At 34.6% G+C, this 21811-nt stretch overlaps 1 protein-coding gene across 1 annotated transcript in view; it reads right to left on the bottom strand.

Annotated features, from left to right (window-relative positions):
• The window catches only part of PKN2 (protein kinase N2), a 131137-nt gene that overhangs the window by 47066 nt on the left and 62260 nt on the right, over nucleotides 1-21811 (bottom strand). The window contains exons 3-6 of the mRNA XM_058538443.1: nucleotides 20493-20647; nucleotides 12487-12604; nucleotides 12013-12158; nucleotides 11708-11921 (exon numbers count right to left, since the gene is read on the bottom strand). Coding sequence (XP_058394426.1) covers nucleotides 11708-11921; nucleotides 12013-12158; nucleotides 12487-12604; nucleotides 20493-20647 — 633 coding nt within the window. The remainder of the gene's footprint in view (nucleotides 1-11707; nucleotides 11922-12012; nucleotides 12159-12486; nucleotides 12605-20492; nucleotides 20648-21811) is intronic.

Below are 21811 nucleotides of genomic sequence, written 5' to 3'. Positions count from 1 at the left end.
CACATACGCAAAATCCCTTTTGCCATATACCATAATATTAGCACAGTAGTTATGTCCCATCATATTCACAGGAGAAGGGTTGCAGGGGTCATTCTTAAAATTCTGCCTATCACACCAGGCAAGCAAATAACACAAAAATAGGACCCGTAATAAGAAAAACAAAAAATCAAATGAAAACCAATCCAAAGCTGACATAAATGTTAAGATTAGCAGATAAACACATTCACACAGTTATTATAACTATATTCCACCTATTCAAAAAGTTGAATAGAGACATGGAAGAAATCAGAAAGATCCAAAAAAAATTTCTAGCGATGAAAACTACAATGTCTGAGATTTAAAGAAAAATACACTGGATGGGATTGGTGGCAGACTGTGCACTGCAAAAGAAAAGGTTAGTGAGCTTGAGGCTAGAGCAATAAAAATGATAAAAAATAGGAGACAGAATGGAAAGATTTGGGAGAAAAAAAAGGAACAGTTCATATGTGTATTGTCAGTTTAACTTCAAGTGGCCTAATATATGTGTAATTGAAGTCCCTGATGAAGAGCAGAGAGAATAGGGAACAGAAAATATATCTGAACAACTAATGGCTGAAAATTCTCCAAATTCGATGAAACATATAAGACAAGAAGTATCCAAGAAATCAATGAACACCAAGCAAAAGAAAAATAAGTAAATCACACCAAAGCATACCCTAATCAAATTTCTCAAAACAAGTGATAAAAGAGAAAATATTAAAAGCAGCCAGAGAAAAATGATATTACAAAGATTAAGATGGCAGTGGAATTCTCATTACAAACAATGAAAGCAAGACAGAGAAGCAACATCATTAAAGTACTGAGGGAAAAAAAAGAAACTGTGAACTTAGAGTTCTAAACCTACTGAAAATATCTTTAAAAAATAAAGACCTTTCAGGTATAAAAATTAGTAAAGAATCCATTATCAGCTGATTACATGATCCAGCCATACCATTTCTAGGTTTTTACCCAAGTAAACTGAAATCTATGTTTACACAACAACTGCACAAGGATGTTATCAGCAGCTACATTTGAGAAACAACTGATATATCAATCTAAGGGGAATGGAGAAACAAATTGTGGTATATCCACACAATTGAATACCACTAATAATAAATAGAAAGGAACTATTGATACACACAACATAGATGAATATCGAAATACGTATTTAGAGTGAAAAAGGCCAGACAGCCCCCAAAAGAAAACAGTATATAGTGCATTATTCCATTTATATAAAATTCTACAAAATTCAAACTAATTATCTAGTGACAGAAACGGGTCAGTGAATGCCTAGGAACAGTTGTCAGGAGGGAGAGTATGAGAAGAGCAGGAAAGAGGGATTACATAGAGGCACACGAGGACACTTTTGGGGATGATGGAGGTACTAATTATCTTGATTGTGGTGTTTCATGATTTTAAATATATGAAAAAACCTCTCAAATTATACACTTTAAATCTGTACAGTTTACTGTATGTCAATTATATCTCCATAAAACTGTTCTAAAAACTGGATGTTGATGATGGGGGCAAACCTATATACATTTACTAAAAATCATAGAACTGTATACTTAAAATGGGTTAATTCTATGGTATGTAAATTATGTCTCAATAAAGCCTCTAAAGGTGGAGGGGAAGCTTCAATCTTATGTTTGATTAGGCTATGGAAATCTTATCTAACTGCCAAGTGTTAACACAGATTAAGTATAATGGATTTCATTTTAATTTTAGTTCAAAAGAAACAATTTGTCTTTGTGTGTTTTAGTTGCTTGTTTGTTGTTGTTAAACTGGCAAACTTAGCTCATTTCCACTGTAAATGCTCAGCTGTAAAAGTCATCCTGGGGAAACTGAAAACATCTGGCTACTATTTCAAAGTCTGGTAGCTTATTAAATATTTTAGTAATTTCAACATATTATGAGATGACAATGCTCAACACCTGCTTTCATTTAGGAAAAAAAAAAATCTGGCGAGATTTAAGATCTTTATTAAGCATCTAGAGGTTTCTTTCTTTTATGAGGTGACACAGTTGCAATTGCATATAACCATATTAGAAATAGCTTAAAATTACATTTTTTACTTTTATAACCCACAATATGAAATTTTTAAAACAAGCAAATCCAAGAAGTAAATGTTTGTATTCATAAGCAGTAGCTATGAATTCCATTAGAACAAGTGAATGCTTTTTTGTTTGTTTTAACTTTCTAGAAAAACTATTTTATATCCATTTTACTAATTCAGTATTTCATCTTAGTACAACTGAGTAACATTTTTTAATTCTAAGGAAATCTTCTTTTATTTTTTTATTTTATTTTTTTTTTGAGGAAGATGGGCCCTGAGCTAACATCTGCCAATCCTCCTCTTTTTGCTGAGGAAGACCAGCCCTGAGCTAACACTCATGCCCATCTTCCTCTACTTTATATGGGACGCTGCCACAGCATGGCTTGACAAGCGGTGCATCGGTGTGTGCCCGTGATCCGAACTGGTGAACCCCGGGCCTCTGCAGCGGAGTGCGCGCACTTAACCGCTTGCGCCACCGGGCCAGCCCCGGAAATCTTTTATAAAAACTAGTAAATGTCTCAAATGTGGACCAAAAATTTCAATTATGCCTTATACCAAAGTAGCAACAAATTTCCAAATTTCAGTATTATAATCATACAACCACAAAGGAAACCAGAGTATAAATGAGATAAACCACAAATAATAGCATACAGTGAAAAACTCAGGACTGTAAATGCTCCTACTATTTATCCACGCTAATCCTTCATCATGTCTAATCTCTTACTAACACTCATACTATTTCTTTTCCTACTTACTCCACATTTAGTTTAAAGTCCAGTAGGAACTTAAAAACCAACTTGTTTTAAAAATTACAGTCATGTGCCATATAACATTTTGGTCAATGATGTACTGCATATATGATGGTGGTCCCATAAGATTAGTACCGTATAGTCTAGGTGTGCCATAAGCCATACCACCTAGGTTTGTGTAAGTACTGTAGGGAGGAAGAAATTTTCCTCTACCTTTCTAGTTTCTTCTTGGCTGGTCTAAGTATTAAATTGACATGAGACAGATTAATAGGAGGAAAACAAACAAAAATTTAGTAATACATATACATGGGAGAAACCCTAGAAAACCGAATAACTTCCCAAAATGGCCAGAGCCCTCACCTTAAACACCATCTTCAGCTAAAGACAAAAGAAGATGTTGGGGGTGGGGAGAGTCAGAGACTTCAAAGGGAAGGAGGGCAATTCACAAGTAGGTGAAAAGGAGCAAGTGTTTGGAAAACAAGTATTTGGCCACACAGAAACAGAAGAACACAGAGGGGACCCCAACAAACAGGCTTTTCCAGGTTGCTCCCTGTCTACCACCTAGTTCATGTTATGCTAAGGTGATAGCTCATTTCCTGAAACGGGTTTTTTTTAATCTGAATTCTTTTAGGAAGTTATGGGGGAGGTAATGAGAAAAACTTTCTAAGTCTTTTGTTTCTTAAAAATAACAAGCCTATAATAATCTTCATGTTAAAGAGACACTTTTGGGGTGGCAAATGTTGTTCCCCTCAGTATGATGTTCACACCATGATGAAATCACCTAACGACACATTTCTCAGAATGTATTCCCGTCATTAAGTGATGCATGACTGTGTAACATACCTCCTTAAGACTGGTGATTTACAACACTTTGACTAAAGTTCAGTAAGAGAATGAAGAACAGGGAAAGAGAGAACTGAAAGGAAGTTAAAAACTTGGAGAGAGGAGCTGACCTGAATAGAAAAGGAAAAAAGTTTTCAGCCATACCACCTGATTTTCTAAAATGTGGCTTTATTACTTTTCTAGAAATATTGTTAATTTCCAAATATTCGACAACCATATTTTAATCAATGAATCATTCAGAAATTATTAAATATTAATAATGTGTTCAGCATTGAGCAATAAGATGATGAAACTTAGATAATAAGTATAGTCCCTACTTTACTATCAAATAATATTTCCCAAGTATCTGCTGAATGTATTAAGTGTCCCGTGTAAGGAGCTAGGATTACATGTAGGTAGATGACAAGGTTTTTGTTCTTCACAGGTCTATATTCTAGCTTTAATTTTAAAAAATACAATAAGAAGATGGATAATAAGGCAAAGACGTTAATCAGGCACTGTGCACAAACCAGTTTAATTATGATAGAAGATTCACGGTAGGAGTTATAGAAGATGTGGCTGGAAAGATAAACACTTTAAATAACAAGTATTTTAAACATTTTAAATAAAATGGAGGGTTCAGACCAGAGGTTCCCAAGTTTTCTCATTTCAAGGTAACCTAGTGTCTCAATTTTTTCACTGTGTTTCTAGTAGGAAGGATATACCTAATAGTTCTGTTTCACAGGATATCTAACAAATTCATAACTATTTGTAAAATAATACACATAACTTGAAAGAAAAAGTAATCTTATGTCACTCTTAAATAACTATGATCACTTCCTAATGGGATGTCTACCTGTTGAGCATTGTACAACTTAGCAAACTCTGGAATTAAGATTGGAAACTGCCACCTTTATTTTTTATTCCACATTGATTTTCACATGGTATTTCTTATGATAGCAATGAAGGAAAACCCAGCTTCATCAATATATGACATCATCAAAAGGAATGTAGCTCCACCTAATGCTGAAAGTGTAATTACTTTGAGCTCAAAGTTTGAATGAGGACTATAGGAAATGAAATAACTCTGTTTCCCTCCAAAACTTAAAATATGCTGTTGCACTCCTGTGAATTCACTTTGGCATCTCAGGGTGCCTCAGATTTAGGAACTCAATTTGGTAACTGCAGGTTTAGACTGATCCTAATAGTGGTAATGGCTTAGTTAACTGTAAATTTGTCCTTCAAGTTTTAATGTAGAAGTTTGCCATAGTATAAAACTGATTAATGATACCTAAAACTACTAGAATGTGATAGTATGCTATGCAACTCTGAAGAACACTTTCTTATCTTCAAAATATTGAATAACATTATTTTTAAGGTAAAGCCCTTGTTGACATTCACATTGATAAGACAATTTAAGACTTCTGAGGGAAGTCTTTGTAACAAAAATATGTCATATTCACACAGGCCATAAAAACCTCTGTAGGTGATCCTCAGAGAAAATGGTCGAGTAGCCAAGTCCAAAGGCAGTTTCTCTACAGAAACACAGAAACAGAAAAAACCTAGCAAAAAATGCTAGAATAAACTTTATCAGAAATCTAGAAAACAGTCAAAGGTTTACTGCCATCAAGCAAATGTTTAATCAAAAAAGACAATGAATACTCTGGTAGAAAGAGCTCTGTGGTGTTTTAAATTACCTTTGCCTCCCCCCCCAACCCATCCAAAGGCTTGGTGATGGTCTTGAAGATAGCAGCCTGCATTCCTGGTGTAGGTTCCTGGTGCCAGAGGGAGCAGAGAATATCTCATTCTCAAAAAACTGTGGTTACCTGCATTGACCTGTCTGAGGTTCCCTGAAGAACTAACACAGAAGGCTTGCTTTTTTTTTCACCTAACTAGAAAATTTCTCAGGGCAGAGAAATAGCTAAGTGGAGGGCCTTTAAAGGCAAATGAACCAGCCACTGCAGCCTGGGGCAAAGGCTATCAGCTGGGACAAACAACAGACATCCCAGAGAATCTTGGAGGAAAGGAGTGTGACATATGTTGGGGAATAAGGGCTTTGCAATGCTTCTACAGATTACTGGGAACCTAGAAAGCTGGGTACAAGCAAGAGACATCCTCAGAATAAACCTGAGAAGGGCCTAAACTCTCACATCTGGCTGATCTTCAAGCTCTGTGTAAGCAAAAGCAGAGTTGTAAAATGCCTGGGTGAATGCTGAAGGTATGCCCCAGCATACAAATGCTGAGCCCAGCTGCAAAGACAGGGCAAAAAAAATTTTTTTGCCTGCAGGCATTAAAAGAAATGTCTGTCAAAACACTTGTTGACTACTAACTCAACTACTAGACTTCAACTGACAAAGAATAATCTTACAAAATAGTTTATAAAAGTCAGTAACATACATCCTATATTAAACAGCAAAAAGAAATGCTAGGGAAGGGGAGTATCTTTCAGAATTACACATTATAATATTCACAATACCCAGTTTTCAATCAAAAATTATGAGGCAAGCACAGAAGTAAGAGAGTATGGTTGATTCACAAGAAAAGCAGAAATTAACCAAAACTGTCCCTGAGGAAACACTGGATTTACTAGACAAAGACTTTACATCAACTATCTTACATATGGTCAAAGACCTAAAAGAAATCAAAAGGAAAAAAGGAGAATGGCGTTTCAACAAATAGAGAATATTAATAAAGATACGGAACTTATAAATAACCAAATAGAAATCCTAGAGCTGAAAAGTACAATCACTGAAACTTTAAAAATTTACTAGAGAGATTAAACAGCAGATTTGAGAAGGCAGAAGAATCAGCGAATGTGGAAGATAAGTTGATTGAAAGCATCCAATCTTAAGAGCAGAAAGGAAAAAAAATGAAGAAAAGTGAGTGTAATTCTACATTATTGAAGCAGCTGGGGAATGAGGGACATTACATAAAGAAAAACATTGATAAGAATTACAGCTTACTTCTCACAATAGAAAAATAAAAGCCAGAAGACAATGAAATCATATATTTAAAGAGCTGAAAGAAGAAAAAAAGAGAGATTTCTACATCTACTGATAATATTCTTAAAAAATGGAGGTGAAACATATGGAAAAGAAGTGAAAGAATTAGACTGTAGCACATCTTCACTACAATCAATGCTAAAAGAAATTTCATAGGCTAAAGGGAAATTATAATAGAGAAAATCTTAAGTACAAGAAGAAATGAAGAACAAAAAGAATAAATGGGTCATTAAATATCAAAGACAAGGTTTTGTTTTGTTTTCCGAAAAAAATACTCTGTAAAAAAGTAAACTATATCCTTAAAGTTCTTAGCTTGTTAAAGTAAAAACAAAACTTAAGGATGTAGATTTTTAAGGCATACATAGAAGTAAAATATATTACAACAAGAACACAAAAGGGTGGCGTGGAAGGATTTGCAAATATTTCTTCATAAAATTCTTAAACTGATTTGGAGGTAAGAATCTGATGCTGTGATCATAGATTGCAAAAAGTTCAACATGCATACCTGAAATCTCTAAAGCAAGCAATAAAAACACACAGACAAAGGCATATCTAAAAGGACGTCATGGGAGATGAAACGGAATAATAGATGTATTTGTTTCAATAACAACTACAAAGGGCAGGAAAGGAAGAACACAGAAAACAAGAGCAAATGCTATTCAAATATCAAGATTGTAGAGTTAAATACATATCAAAAATAATACTAAAATGAAGGTTTATAAAGGGTACATGGAAACTTTTAGGGGTTGATATTTCAAAAGTTATTAATTCGTACACATCAAATATGTGCAGTTTATATATATAAATAAAGCTGTCTTAAAAAAAGAAAAAATATAGTAAACTAACAACTTCAATTAGATTTTCAGGATAGATAAACTGCAAGTCAAAGAGCATTTTCAGAGATAAAAGAAAATATTTATAATGATAAAAAAATAAATTGAGGGGCTAGCCTGGTGGCATAGTGGTTAAGTGCGTGCACTCCGCTTTGGCGGCCCAGGGTTCACGGGTTTGGATCCCGGGCGTGCACCGATGCACCGCTTGTCAAGCCATGCTGTGGCAGTGTCCCATATAAAGTAGAGGAAGATGGGCACGGATGTTAGCCCAGGGCCAGTCTTTCTCAGCAAAAAGAGGAGAATTGGCATCAGATGTTGGCTCAGGGCTAATCTTCCTCACACACACACACACACACACACAAAAAGTAAATTGATCAGTAAGACATTAGAACACTAAATGTGTATGTTCCTAATTAAAAACAAAAAAAAGCAGGGGACAAAACTTAACGATATTAAAGATGGTTTGCAACTGACCTAACCAATTTGATAACTGGCTTCATTACACTAAGGGCCTTTATGAGAGCTTCTCTTTGAGCTCTACTTTCCAGGTTTTTGGGAGAGATTTTGGTGGTTCAAACCAGAGAGGCATGATTCATATTTGTGAATAGAGCTGATGGGAGCTTGCTGGTGGGAAGACTCTCTGACTACTGATGTTTGCCTCACCCTTGTAATTTCTGATATCTATGAAAGCTGATGCCTGTTTTTGTGTTTACATCTGTGTCTCTGGCCCCCAAAATGCCTGCATATTAATAAACATTTGTTGTTCTCAAAAAAAAAACGTAAACAGAGACTAAGTGATTGCTGGGATAACATCAAGAATACAAACATACACTTATGGGAGTCTCAGAAGGAGAAAAAGTTGTAGAACAAATGTGTGAAGAGATAATGGCTGAAAACTTTCCAAATTTGATGAAAGACATGACTCTATACATCAAAAAGCTCAAAGAATCCAAGTAGGATAAACTCAAAAGAGATTACCATTCTGAGACACATTATATCACACTGTGAAAAAACCAAAGACAAAGGGAAATCTTAAAAGCAGCAAGAGAGAAGCAACTCATCACTTACAAGGAATCCTCAATTTTTCATCAGAAAGCATAAACTGCGGCCAGGAGGGACTGGACTGACATTTTTAAAGTGCCGGAAGAAAAAAACTTGTCAACCAAGAATTGTATATACAGCAAAACCATCCTTCAAAAATGGAGAAAATAAGAGTTTCCCAGATAAAGAAAAGTTAAAGCAGTTTGTCACTAGCAGATCTTCCCAGAAGAAATGCTAAAAGAAGTCATTCAGATTGAAATGAAAGGTCATTAGACAGCAACTCAAAATCACAGAAAAAAATAACACCAGTAAAACTAACTACATAGGTAAATATAAAAGCCAGTATTGCTACATTTTTGGTTTGTAACTGTTCCCTTTCTGACTTAAAAGACAAATGCATGAAACAATAATTATGATCTATGCTAATGGGCACACAGTGCATAAAGACATAATCTGTGACAACAACAATAGAAAGACAGACCAGGAAGCACAGCTGTATAGGAGCAGAGTTTTGGTAGGCTATTGAAGATAAGTTGGTATCAATTCAAACAAGACTGTTACAAATTTAGAATGTTAATTGTAATCACCAGTGTAACCACTAAGAAAACAACTTAAAACATACAGAAAAGGAAACAAGGAGGGAATCAAAAAGGTAAAGTAGAAAAATTCAATCAAACACAAAAGAAAGCAGTATCAGAAGAATTCAGGAAAAAAAAAGATTAAGACTTGCAGAAAGATAGCAAAATAGGAGAAGAGAGCCCTTTTGTTGTACAATAAAGAATTTGGCTGATTTTTGTCCCTGGTTCTTGGGAGGGACCCTTTACACACTTGCAATTTCCCCAGTGATAATCGTGTCTTTGTTATTCATGACAGGCCGCTCAGACCACATGTGAGTTTACGTGACTCACAGAGGGCACCCAGACAGTTGCAAGATGGGGCTGACTATGCCAGAAAGACCAACCATACAATTCGAGGGCTGGTGCTTTGAGCCACATAATATCAGCCTGACCTCCTGACCTTCTGAGAAGGGCTGGGAAGCTGGAGATTGATTGAAATCAAGTAGCCAATGATTTAATCAATCACTCTTACATAATTAAAGCCATAATAAAAACTCCGAATACTCACAGCTAAAGTGAGATTTCTGGTTGGAAACACAAACTGACGTGCTGAGAGGGTGATGCATGCTGATGACGAGGAAGCTTCACATTTGAGACCCTTCCAAACCTCTCCCTATGTGTCTTTCTTTTGATTGGTCCTAATTTGCATCCTTTATAATAAAACTGTAATTGTGAATGTAGAGCTTTCCTGAGTTCTGTGAGTTGTTCTACGGAATTATTGAGCCTGAGGTGGTAGCAGGAATCCCTGAATTTGCAGCCAGTAGGCCAGAAGTGTGGGCTGTTGGGGAAACCCCAAGCTTGCAACTTGTGTCTGAAACGAGGGCAGTGCTGGGGGAGACTGTGCCATTAACCTATGAAATTTGACCTAACTCTGGGTAGTTAGCATCAGAATTGCATTGCACCTTATCAGTAATTACCTTAAACATATACGGATTGAACTGTTCAAGAAAAAGGCTGAGATTGGCAGAACAGATAAAAAGCAAACAAAAAAAAATTATATGAATCTATAAAAAAGACTCATTTTAGATCCAAAGACATAAATCAATTGAAAGTGAAAGGATAGAAAAAGATATTCGATGCAAATAGTAACCAAAAGAGAGCTGGGGTGGCTATATTAATCTCAGACAAAACAGACTTTAAATGCAAAACTGTCGCTGGAGACAAGGATATTATATTTTGATAAAAGAGTCAATCTATCAAGAAGATATAAAAATTATATACAAACTCGACAACAGAGCTTGGAAATATACGAAGCAAAAATTTATGTAATTGAAAGGAGAAATAGGCAAATCTACAAAAAATAGTTGGAGACTTCACTCTGGGACCTACTAGGATGGCAATAATCCAAAAATGGCAAATAACAAGTGTTGGTGAGGATGTGGAGAAATTGGAACCCTTATATGTTGCTGTTGGGAAAGTAAAACGATGCAGCCGCTGTGGAAAACAGTTTGACGGTTCCTCAAAAGTGTAAACATAAAGCTACCATATAACCTAGTAATTATACTTTGAGGTATGGACTCAAAATAATTGATATTCAAACAAAAACCTGCACACAAGTGTTCATAGCAACACTATTCACAATAGTTAAAAAGTAAAAACAAGCCAAATGCCTATCAATTCATGAATGGATAAACAAAATCTGGCATATGACACAATGGAATACTATTAAGCCCATAAAAAGGAATGAAGTACTGATACATGCCACAACAACAACAAACCTTGAAAACAGTACACTAAGTGAAAGAAGCTAGACACAGAAGGCCACAAATTAAATAATTTCATTGTTAAAATCAAAAACAAATGGAGACCAGCCTTGAAAATTCCCTGAGCAGAGAAAACCAGTTTAGTCATACCTCCACAGCTTAATTTATCTTATTTTGCAAGACTAACTTGACCTGGGTCATTTCTTGCTTATGCTTCTGGAAATCATAAGCAAAACTTGAACTGTTTTCCAAGGTTGATATGAGGTATCCACTGACCAATTCCCTATCATTTAAGAAAATTCTAATATTATAACCAGTCACTGCGAAGAATAAACAGTAACTGCTTTCTCATTATATAAGATGCTTTCCTAACAGTATACCCCTGAGCCTCATTCCATGTTTTGGTTTGAGTGCTCCCAGTTTGCAAACTGTCTTCTGGTGTGTGCGCGATAAACTTTTACTAACTACTACTTCAGTGGTTCACTGGTTTTAATTCTGTTATTTCTGAACTCTTGACACCATTTATAGGTAATATCTAGAACAGACAAATCTATAGAGACAAAAAGCCAACAGTGGTTGCCAGGTGCTGAGGGGAGGGGGGAATGGAGAGTGACTACCTAATAGGTATGGGGTTTCTTTTTGGATAAAAATAATCTGGAACTAGATAGTGGTGATAGTTACACAACATTGTGAATATACTAAATGCTCTCTGAATGTATAATTTAAAATGGTTAAAACAAATTTTATGTTATGTGTACTTAACCCTGTATTTAAAAAATCTGTGCACACTTTTTTATTCATTTATTAAACCAGGACCAGTAAATAAAAAATGCACCAAAAAAAATCAGGAGATATGTGCTACTTACCTGTTAGTGCTGCTGGTTTGGATAGTGTACTATATTGGTTTTGTGTTGATATCATACTTTGCCGTGGGCTTAGTGTTGGTGATGCAACAAGTGAAAGCTCCTCAATAATAACACTGCTTTTGGGGTGATTCTTGGGAAGTTCATTTAATCTTTGCTCTAACGAATACTTTAAAAGGTCCAACTTCTGACTTGATTCATTAAATCTCGCTTGAGCCTTGAACAGGGAAAAGACAATTATTGTCATTTAAATAATTACATTTTTTGAATAATGTATTTATTAAGTTAAAATTTTTATTTAAAATTACTTCTGAAAGTGCTTTTCTGTCTGTTACTCTTCCTGAGCCAAGTAATTTCATTACATTCTTTGCACCTTCTGCCACTGCAAACTCTATCCTAAAATGATGCCTTAATTCTTCCATCCGAAGTTCAAGAGGACTTATGACAGGTTTTGCTAGAGGGAGGGAAAAAAAAAACTTAATTGAACCATTTATTTGACTTTCTAATATGTAGTCATTAAAAGTCATGAAAAAGAAAGGAATTCTTACAACATTAAAAGTTAGCCCTTAAGTCAATAAACACTGAAATAATATTTAATAGATACAATGTTGAAATATAGAGCCTCCCATTTTAGCCATCAAAATTAAAAGACAAAAACTCAACATAAAAAAACAATGCCTTGTACTCCTTAATTTTGAATCACTGCTTCTTTCCTATATAAAATTTACTTAGCACTCTATGCCCATAATGTTAAGAATGACAATTTATCTCTATTCCATCACCATTATCAAAAGCCAATTCATTGGTCTGGACTGCCTGAAGAATCTGCATTCGTATCACTTCTATTTTTGTCTTGCTGTCCTGGAGCAGTTGCTGAGCTGTGCCATGGAGTTTCCGATCCTATTAAAAATAAGTTTGAGAAGGTAAGCAGATAAAAAGACAAAACATTTTCATAGCTTCTAAATAAGATCAAATGATATCAGCAGGGCCGGCCCTGTGGCTTAGCGGTTAAGTGCGTGTGCTCCGCTACTGGTGGCCTGGGTTCGGATCCCGGGCGCACACCGAGGCACCGCTTCTCTGGCCCTGCTGAGACCGCATCCCACATACAGCAACTAGAAGGATGTGCAACTACGTACAACATACAACTATCTACTGGGGCTTTGGGAGGGAAAAAAAAAAAAGGAGGAGGATTGGCAATAGATGTTAGCTCAGAGCCAGTCTTCCTCAGCAAAAAAAGAGGAAGATTAGCATGGATGTTAGCTCAGGGCTGATCTTCCTCACAAAAAAAATAATAAAAAATAAAATGATATCAGCAAGTGAAAAGAGGTAAAAGAACACTGTGAGCACTATAATATATATATATACTTGTAGATATATTTATTTTAAAAAGCCATCAAACTGATAGGGCAATAAATGAGAAAAACATTAGTTAAGACAATTTGAGAGAAAGCATGTGAATCTTATTACTGTTTTAAAAAAACAATCCAAATTTACATTTATAATTTTCTCTTACTTTGCTTTACACAAAATACAACGAATTTTCCTGTACTGTGGTCAACAACTCTCATACTCAGAAGCACTCTATGTGATGGGTACCTCGCAACTAAGCCTAAAATTTTTAGAAAACCTCTTCTTCTCCCATTACATTGCAGTTAAATTATCATGGAGCTTCACACATGTAGACAAATTTTAAAAATAGCTGATCATAGATAGTTTTTGTGTTCCCTTAAATTCTGATACAGGAAACAACATTTGTCAACACTGGTGACAATAAGAAAGATCCCTAGAAATTCTTAAATGTCAAAAGATAAGACCTTTTCAATAAAGCTAGGGAGAACGTTATAGTAAATAAACTTTTGTCATCTCTTAAGACTTTAAGAAAGGTCCTGAATTAAGTGAAATGATGTTACTGTCATACTTCAGTTTAGTTCCAATAACACTGAATCTTACTGACAGAGAGTCACAAAAAACTTACATTTTAGGAATTGTGGTAGGCAAAATAATGACCCATCCAAAGATGTCCATGTTCTAATCCCTGGAACCCTGTGAATATGAGACTTTACATGGCAAAGGGGAATTAAGATAGCAGATGCAGTTAAGGTTGTTAATCATCCAACCTTAAAATACAGAAATTATCCTGGGTTATCTAGGTGGGCCCAATGTAATAACAAGGGTCCTTAAATGTGGAAGGGGAAGGCAGAAGAGGAGGTCAGAGTGATGTGAGAAGAACTGGGTCCGCTGTTGGCTGCAAAGACCAAGAAGGCCATGAGCCAAGGAATGTGGGCAGCTTCCAGAAGCTGGAAAGAACAAGGAAACAAATTCTCCCTTACATCCTCCAGAAGGGAATGCAGCCCTGCTGACACTTTGATTTTAGCTCAGTGAGATCTATTTCAGACTTCTCAATTACAAAATTGTAACACAATAAATTTGTGTTGTTTCAAGCCCACTAAAGTTGTGATAATTTGTCACAGCAGCCATAGAAAACTAATACAGGCATACTTTGTTTTTATTGCGCTTCACAGATATTGCATTTTTTACAAGACCGTACACTAGTAAAAAGATTATAACTTGCTGAAGTCTCAGATGATGGTTAGAATTTTTTTGCAATAAAGTATTTTTTCATTAAGGTATGTACATTGTTTTTTTAGACATACTGCTATTGCACACTTAATAGACTACAGTACAGTGTAAACATAACTTACATGCACTGGGAAATCAAAAAATTTGTGTGACTCATTTTATTTCAATATTCGCTTTATTGCCGTGATCTGGAACTGAACCCACGATATACCTGAGGTATGCCTGTACGGGAATTTTTTTCAAAAGTTTCATAAAACACAAGTAACAGAAGTTAATGCCATCTCCTGCTTAGACAGTTATATTAGTTGTCCAAGTCCAGTAGGTTTCAATCCACAAAAAAAAAGAAACAATAAATAAAAACTAAGCATCAAGTTAGGAAGTTAGGAAGGCCAATTTTATTTTATTGGCATATTATTTAAGCATCTGTACTTTTATCACTAAGGCAGTCAGTATTAATTTGGAAATAAAATAGCATACAATCAACCTATTTCTTCAGGAGACTTAAGACTACAAGCTAAGAGACAAGCATCAGAAGTGCAGCATCATTTTAATAAATCATGCACACTCATAAAGTACACTATAACATTGAATAAAGGGGAGGATGGAGATATGTGTGGTGGGAGAAACAATATTTCTATTGTATAAGGAAAAAAAGAAAGTGAGCTAAAATATATTATGTTAAACACCAAGTTAGGTCAATATACAGCAGAGAAAAAAGCTATTAGCAAATTCATAAATTTTTCTTCCATTTCTTTCCTGCTCCCAAGGTCAGTCAGCTAAGAGCTTCTAGTCAGATTTCATTCATTACTATTTAGATTTCATGAAGGAGTGGGGCTAAAAGAGTTTACTAAGTCCCTTAAATATCAATTTATACCATGAAGTACACACACACAGACACACACAATTTTTGTTAATTATGCTTTACCCTTAAGTATATTAGCTTGAATTTGGTGTTTGTCTATGACTGCTGTTATGAATACATCTATTCACTCTTCAAATTTAAAATGAAAATACTTTTCTCTTATTTTAATTCCTCCACCTATCCAGTATTAGGAACATGAGACAAAATGAAGATTTGAAATAACTTTTCTATTTGAGACCAGATCAGAGTAAGAGGAAAACTTAGTATTCCAAAACCTCCTAACATAATGGGACAAATACGTTTTGCAATCAGATAGACTTGGGCCCAAATCTTATTATACATAATCTTGGGTTAGCTACCTATCTTCTGCAAACTTTAGGTTTCTTGAAGAAATTATGTCAATGGGGATACCACTCTCTAAAATATAGAGCTTTTTTAAGCATTAGCTAAAACTAAAATTATATTGTCTAGCATACGATTGGCATTAAAATGCTCTCTTTTAGAGTAATAAAAATAATGATTAATTATCTTATTTCAATGAAGTTCTAATGTAAAAGTATAAATATTAATTATTCATATAATACTATGCTTTTCAATTAAGCTACTCTTATTTTATCACTACGTGAAAAGACAGTAGCATTGTCATTTACTTCTTTGGAAATACTCCTTTTTTAACTATTTCATTCAACACGCAAGGAAGAGTATTTGTATTTCATTTTAAAAGTAAGTGAATTTTCCCACACAGATTTCTGGAATATCTGGACAGATGTCAAAGTATGACGAAGGCTTTTAAAACTGACATTGGATATCACCTGTCACAGGCAATTTACAGCTACTACATGTCAGTCTTATGCTTTCTGGCATTCAGTGAATTTTTGTCAGTTTTATGCTTTCAAGCATTCAATAGATTTTTTATTGAGCATCTAATGTATTTAAGGCAAGAGATAAGGTAGGTCCAAAGTACATGAACTGGTTTATGTACCAGAGAAATACTAGCTTTTATGCTAAGACTTTGGGAAGATTTTTACATATATATTAGGTTGAACCATATGAAAATGTCAATATCTGACTTATTTTGAACTAAAAAAAGGCAATTTCATATGGTTCAACCTAATAGACTAGTTAAAAGTAGTTAACTATTAGTAATTAGCACTTTACAATGACATATTTATATTTCAAATGTACATTTTGCAATTACAAATAAAAATAAATTTTATAATATTTTCAAATTACATATTTTTTATCTTATAAAAATTAACTATTTTTGTTTTGCAAGTCATAGTGAGATATTATAATAAACTACATCATACACACAGCTTTCAGAAATAAATAAACCAATCATTATCTTTATTTTTCCATCACATATTTATAGCTTACTTTGCATGTGTTAAACATTGTCATATCCAGTGAAAGTACAAAGATTAATCAGTTAGGATGTTACTCTTGAAACTTATAGCTTGATCAAAGAGATATTGATAATTATTATACGTAACAGAATGTTAAAAGTAGAAAAATTCAAAGGAAGATGGGATCTGTTTTTGCTGAGAGAATCCAGAAAAGTTTTGTGGGCTGTTAATATATATAAGATTGGAATATGTTAAGATGGGAAGATTAGGGAGAAGGATGCCTGGATAGATGGCCAAGTATTTTCAACCGAGGAAAAAGTCTGAAAAGACTTGGAGTATTTAAAAAAAGGAAAAAAAGTGCTAGAGGCTAGAAAGAACCTCAAATTTTAATAAATAGCTTGGTTTGTCATCTGAATACACGAATAGGAAACATCTCTTCAACATGTCTTATCAAGCCCTCAGAGATTATTCTGAAAACCAATGGTGCTACTTAGGGCCATGAAATTTACATTCTAATGCTGATAACAGATGATAAAGAAATTGATTGAATAATCATAATTTCAGGTAGTGGTAATGCAGTGAAAGGGATAAGGAGAGACGAGGTTGCTATTTTACATAGGATAGTAGTGAAAAGTTTGCTGAAGCAGTAGCATCTGAGCAGAGACTGTAATGCAGTGAGAGAAAAAGCTATGAAATTACTTGGGAGAAGAGATATCTAGGCAATGACACAGTAAATGCAAAGGCCCTGAGGTAAGAGCATGGTTGGTATGTTCAAGGCAAAGGAAAGAAGCCAACATAGCTAGAGTGTAATGAGAGAGAATGCAAGTGTTTCAGAAGATCAGATCAGAAGGTAGCCAAGGGTAAACAATGTATGAACTTGCAGAGTTATAGTAAGGACTCTGGATTCTGTTCTAAGTATGCTAGAAAGCCACTGAAGGGTTTTAAAGAGGAGTGTGAAAATATCTGACTTAGCTTTTAAAAGGACAACTCTGGCTATAACATGTACTGGGGTAGTAATTTTATCAGACAGAATCTAATAACCAGAGTTCTGAAGACGACTGTTTACTACCATACTGAATTAATCATTCCTATTCCTAAATTTGCTCCCCATCATTGTGAAGGGCACCAACATTCACCAGTCTGTCCACATAACCAATCTGAGAATCATCTTTGACTCTGCCTTCTTTCTCATATCCAGACACCACATATTTATTCTACCTAAACAGCTTGACTCTGTCTTCTTTGCTTTCATTGCTGTTACAAGAGGAATGAAGCATGTTTAACCTGGACAACTACAAAAGCATACTTATACTTGTTGCCTGTAGACTTGACCCTCTCTGATTAATTCTTCAAGTCTGAGGAAGATAGATGTGAACTTTCTAAACTTTAAATCTGATCATGTGTTTTCTCTGCTAAATGTCTTTCAGCAGCTCCATATATCTTATAAGATAGAATCTCAACTGCTTAATTTTGTCCAAAGTACTCTATAATCTGGTTTGTCTTTGATTTATGCTACACCTCTCACTATACGTTACTCACTCAAAGCTCTAACGGTGGGGAATGGGAAAAAAAAAGTCCTGTTGGAATCACCTGGAGGACTTTTCCAAAATAAAATGTGCCTTTCTGGAGATTCAGATTTGTTTCCCAATGAGGGCATGGCCTTTCACTGAAAATGACTGTTACAGTTGAGGATTGTTACTATTAGAAGTGCATTCTACCTACCCTCAGATATGCTGGATAAGAAACAAGAGCTTCTACTACAGCCATACAAAAGTACTTCCACTTCTTAGAACAAGCCACGCTATTCCAGTTCCCTACCCCTAGAAAGAAAAGTAATGCCTTCTTGAACTAGAAATTATCCTTCAAATCTTATACTAAGACTTTAATGATTTCTTCTGGCAGTTAAGTGAGTCTTCCCCACTGTGCTTCTAAAGCAACTCAAACATACCACTATTATATATTGTAATTATTTACATGTGATATCTCCTTTTTAGATAGTGGGTCTCTCAAAACCAGAATATTATCTGCTGAGTACCTACTATGCGTAAGGCACTATCTTTATTACAGTCATACTCCAGAGCCCAGTATAATAGCTATCAAACTGTGAAGTCCTTAATGACTAAATTAAATTAATATCCCACATAACTTCAATTTACAATTTTCCCTAATCTCATAAAGATACACTTTGACCCTCTGAGAGGTTTAAAGATGAGAAATGAAAACAGTTAAAATCAAATCCAGATAGAAATAACTGTCAGGCCTACCTCAGAGACTACAGCAACTATCAATATGCTCTGGACCTCCACTTGACCCCTTCTTAAATTAATGAATCTCCTAATTAAAAATAAGAGGCTACTGGAAAATTATCTATTTGTTTTATCAGGCTGCTCACAGCCCTGTTCAGTTTAGAACTGTGGTTATTATAAGTTATCTGTTTGTTTTACTTCTAATACGTCCATAACCCTGTTCAATTTTTTTAGGGGGGGAGGGTTTACAGACCACTTTGAGAATACGGTGAAACCTATGGCCCACTCATTCATTCACCTTTGAACATACACACTAACGTTTCCTATAACTTCAAAGGGTTCGTGAACATCTCAATCTAATACATCAAACCTAGATTAAAAAACTTTACTCCAGAGGGTGGTAGCTGGCTTAATTTAATTTTAAAACACTCAGCATAATATGGTGCATTCACAGTTCCAAGAACATAGTATTTGCCTTAAAAAAAGTCCAAAATAATATTTGACAAAAATGAAAAATCCTCAAAACTAAAGGTCAATAATAAAAATAACACAAAAAACTCAGCTTTACCAACTTAAATGTTCCAAGTTAGTGAAATAAAAAGCTATCAAGTATCATAATATATAAGTAATGTCTCAAGTAGAAACAAATATATTTCTCTCAAAATAAAAAAATTCTTTTGAAATGTGGCATATAATCCAATTAATTTTCATAATTAAGCTTAAAGAATCTTATTTATAACATACACACTTTTCTCTCTTTTCAGCATCTTCCCAAATTTCATTTGGGTGGGTAGGTAGAGTGCATGGCTCCAAGCAAAGATTCCCCCTCGCCCCCAAATTCAAATTCTTAAACTAAAAAAAAATACCTAATAACTTTTATTCTGAAACTACTTAAGAAATATCTATTAAAATATGAAAGAAACACTGATTTGCAGAGGTAAGAATATTTAAAATAAATGAGAGTAGAAAGGTGGATTTTAAAATAAATTTACCTTTCTAAGACTTTTTGGAAATTATAAAACTGTAGAACTTTAGATTGGAAAGAACCTTCATGATAATACGGTTCAGTGGTTCCCAACATTTTCTTTTCCACATTGTACCTCAGAACAAGGACACATTCTCATTAGCAACAATTGCTCCCCGTAACATTGATTTTCAATTAGGAGTTATATGTCCATACCAGATTCCCCAAGAACCCACAGGTCTAGTCCAAACAATCACTAATGATTAAAACTTTTTGTTTTAGAATAATTTTAGATATACAGAAAAGTTGCAAATATGGAGAGTTCCTGTGTACCCTTTACTCATACAGCCAAATTTTTTATTGCTTGGTCTGGGTAGGAATAAGCAATTTTTAAAATATTATTTTAAAAGCCATTTGTTTCCAATTTGTTTTATTGTCGATATTTTCAAATTTGGAGGCTAAAATGGTCTCCGAAATCATAATACAGTGTTTAAACAGCAAAATCACCAAAAGCACAAAAATGCAAACAAATGTGGTACTAAATAGACCAGGAAAAGGACACCTGCTTACAGTATAAGAGCTTAAATAGGAAGGCAGCTGTAAATATGCGTATCAGATGACTCAAATTTTTCACCCCTCTGTGTGAATGTCCACAAATGACTGTGAAAGTGTCATGAGTACTGACATTGGAGTTACATATAAATTTTATTGGGTAGGTGAATTCATACACACAAAATCTGTGAATAATGAGGATTAACCGTATACACTTACATTTATTTACTGTACTTACCTTTGAAGATCCATTTGAATACATTTGTATCATGTTCTCTGCACCTTGTTTTACTTTAAGTTCTATATCCAATTGTTTCTGTAAGGCCATCAATCTATTATTGCTAGTGGAACAACGAGGGTCACTACTAGGAGTATCTGGAGTCCTTGGGCAATCTGTAAATTAAATAGTATGTTAAAATTACTTACAAGGACCAGCTGCTGCTCAAAATTGGAAGTGAATATTTTCAAAGAATAAAGAATTATAAGGTTTGAGACGAGCTTGAAGTCACCTAAATGGAATCTCCTTATGCTTACAGATAATACAAGCATTCAAGCCAAGAAAATGCTCAAGGAGAGTTGCAGGACCACCTGCCAGGGATACTGCAGAAGTGACTGCACTGAGTCTGAAGCTGAATTCGATCACTGTCCAATGCTTTTCCAATACTATTATTTTTAAATTAAATCAAATCAACTAACAATTAAACTAAATTCCCTGCTATTACTTGATTGGTTAGAGAACAAAGCATATCCAAACATTATACAAATTCCCCTAAAGCAATTCTTTGTAAATAGCACTAACGGTGCTTCAAATATAACGCTAACGTTAATTAGTAACAACCTAAGCATATGCATAAAAGCCTTCACATTTTGTTTTCTACTATGAGGCTGTTCAGTCACAATGGAAAATGTTTCAAGGATATGGATTGACTGATATCACATTGATGGTATGGGGGTGTAGGGAAACCAAAAATTCAAGTCCATGGTTTCTCATAAAACATACTGTGGTGCTTCTATTTCAACACAAAAACTTCAAATGGAACACTCTAATTCTTCTGGGTATTCCATTATTGTTGCAACACTTCTAATGATTCTACCACATAACCAAAATTCTTCATATTAAAGTTCATTATTTTGTGTTCTAGCCACACTAGGTCCCTTGCTTATTTGAAAAAAAAAAAAGCTAGAAGACTAGAGTACTAGACCTGGTTTAGTTACAAGTAACATGGTAATCACTGGAAAATTGCCTAAACTGCAAGTTACTTAACCTTTGTACTTCAGAGTTCCCTTCCCTCCTCTGCAATAAAAGATGGTGTGACTTATTTTAATGAATATGTTTCATGTTTGGTTTTATACTCCTTTAAAAAAATCCACTAGTTCAAAAACATTAACTTACAAAAATACAGATGCTATGCTGCTAGATACTTATGTAAAATAATACTATTTTATCATTTATAAACTATTTTACAAAGTGTAAGTTCTGATCAAAGTGCTTTATAAACTCATTAATCCTCATAACAGCCTTATGACAACTATTAAACCCATATTACAGAAAAGAAA

The sequence above is a fragment of the Diceros bicornis genome, chromosome 4, assembly GCF_020826845.1.
Source record: "Diceros bicornis minor isolate mBicDic1 chromosome 4, mDicBic1.mat.cur, whole genome shotgun sequence".
NCBI lineage: Eukaryota > Metazoa > Chordata > Mammalia > Perissodactyla > Rhinocerotidae > Diceros > Diceros bicornis.
This window is presented reverse-complemented; position numbering and strand designations above follow the sequence as displayed.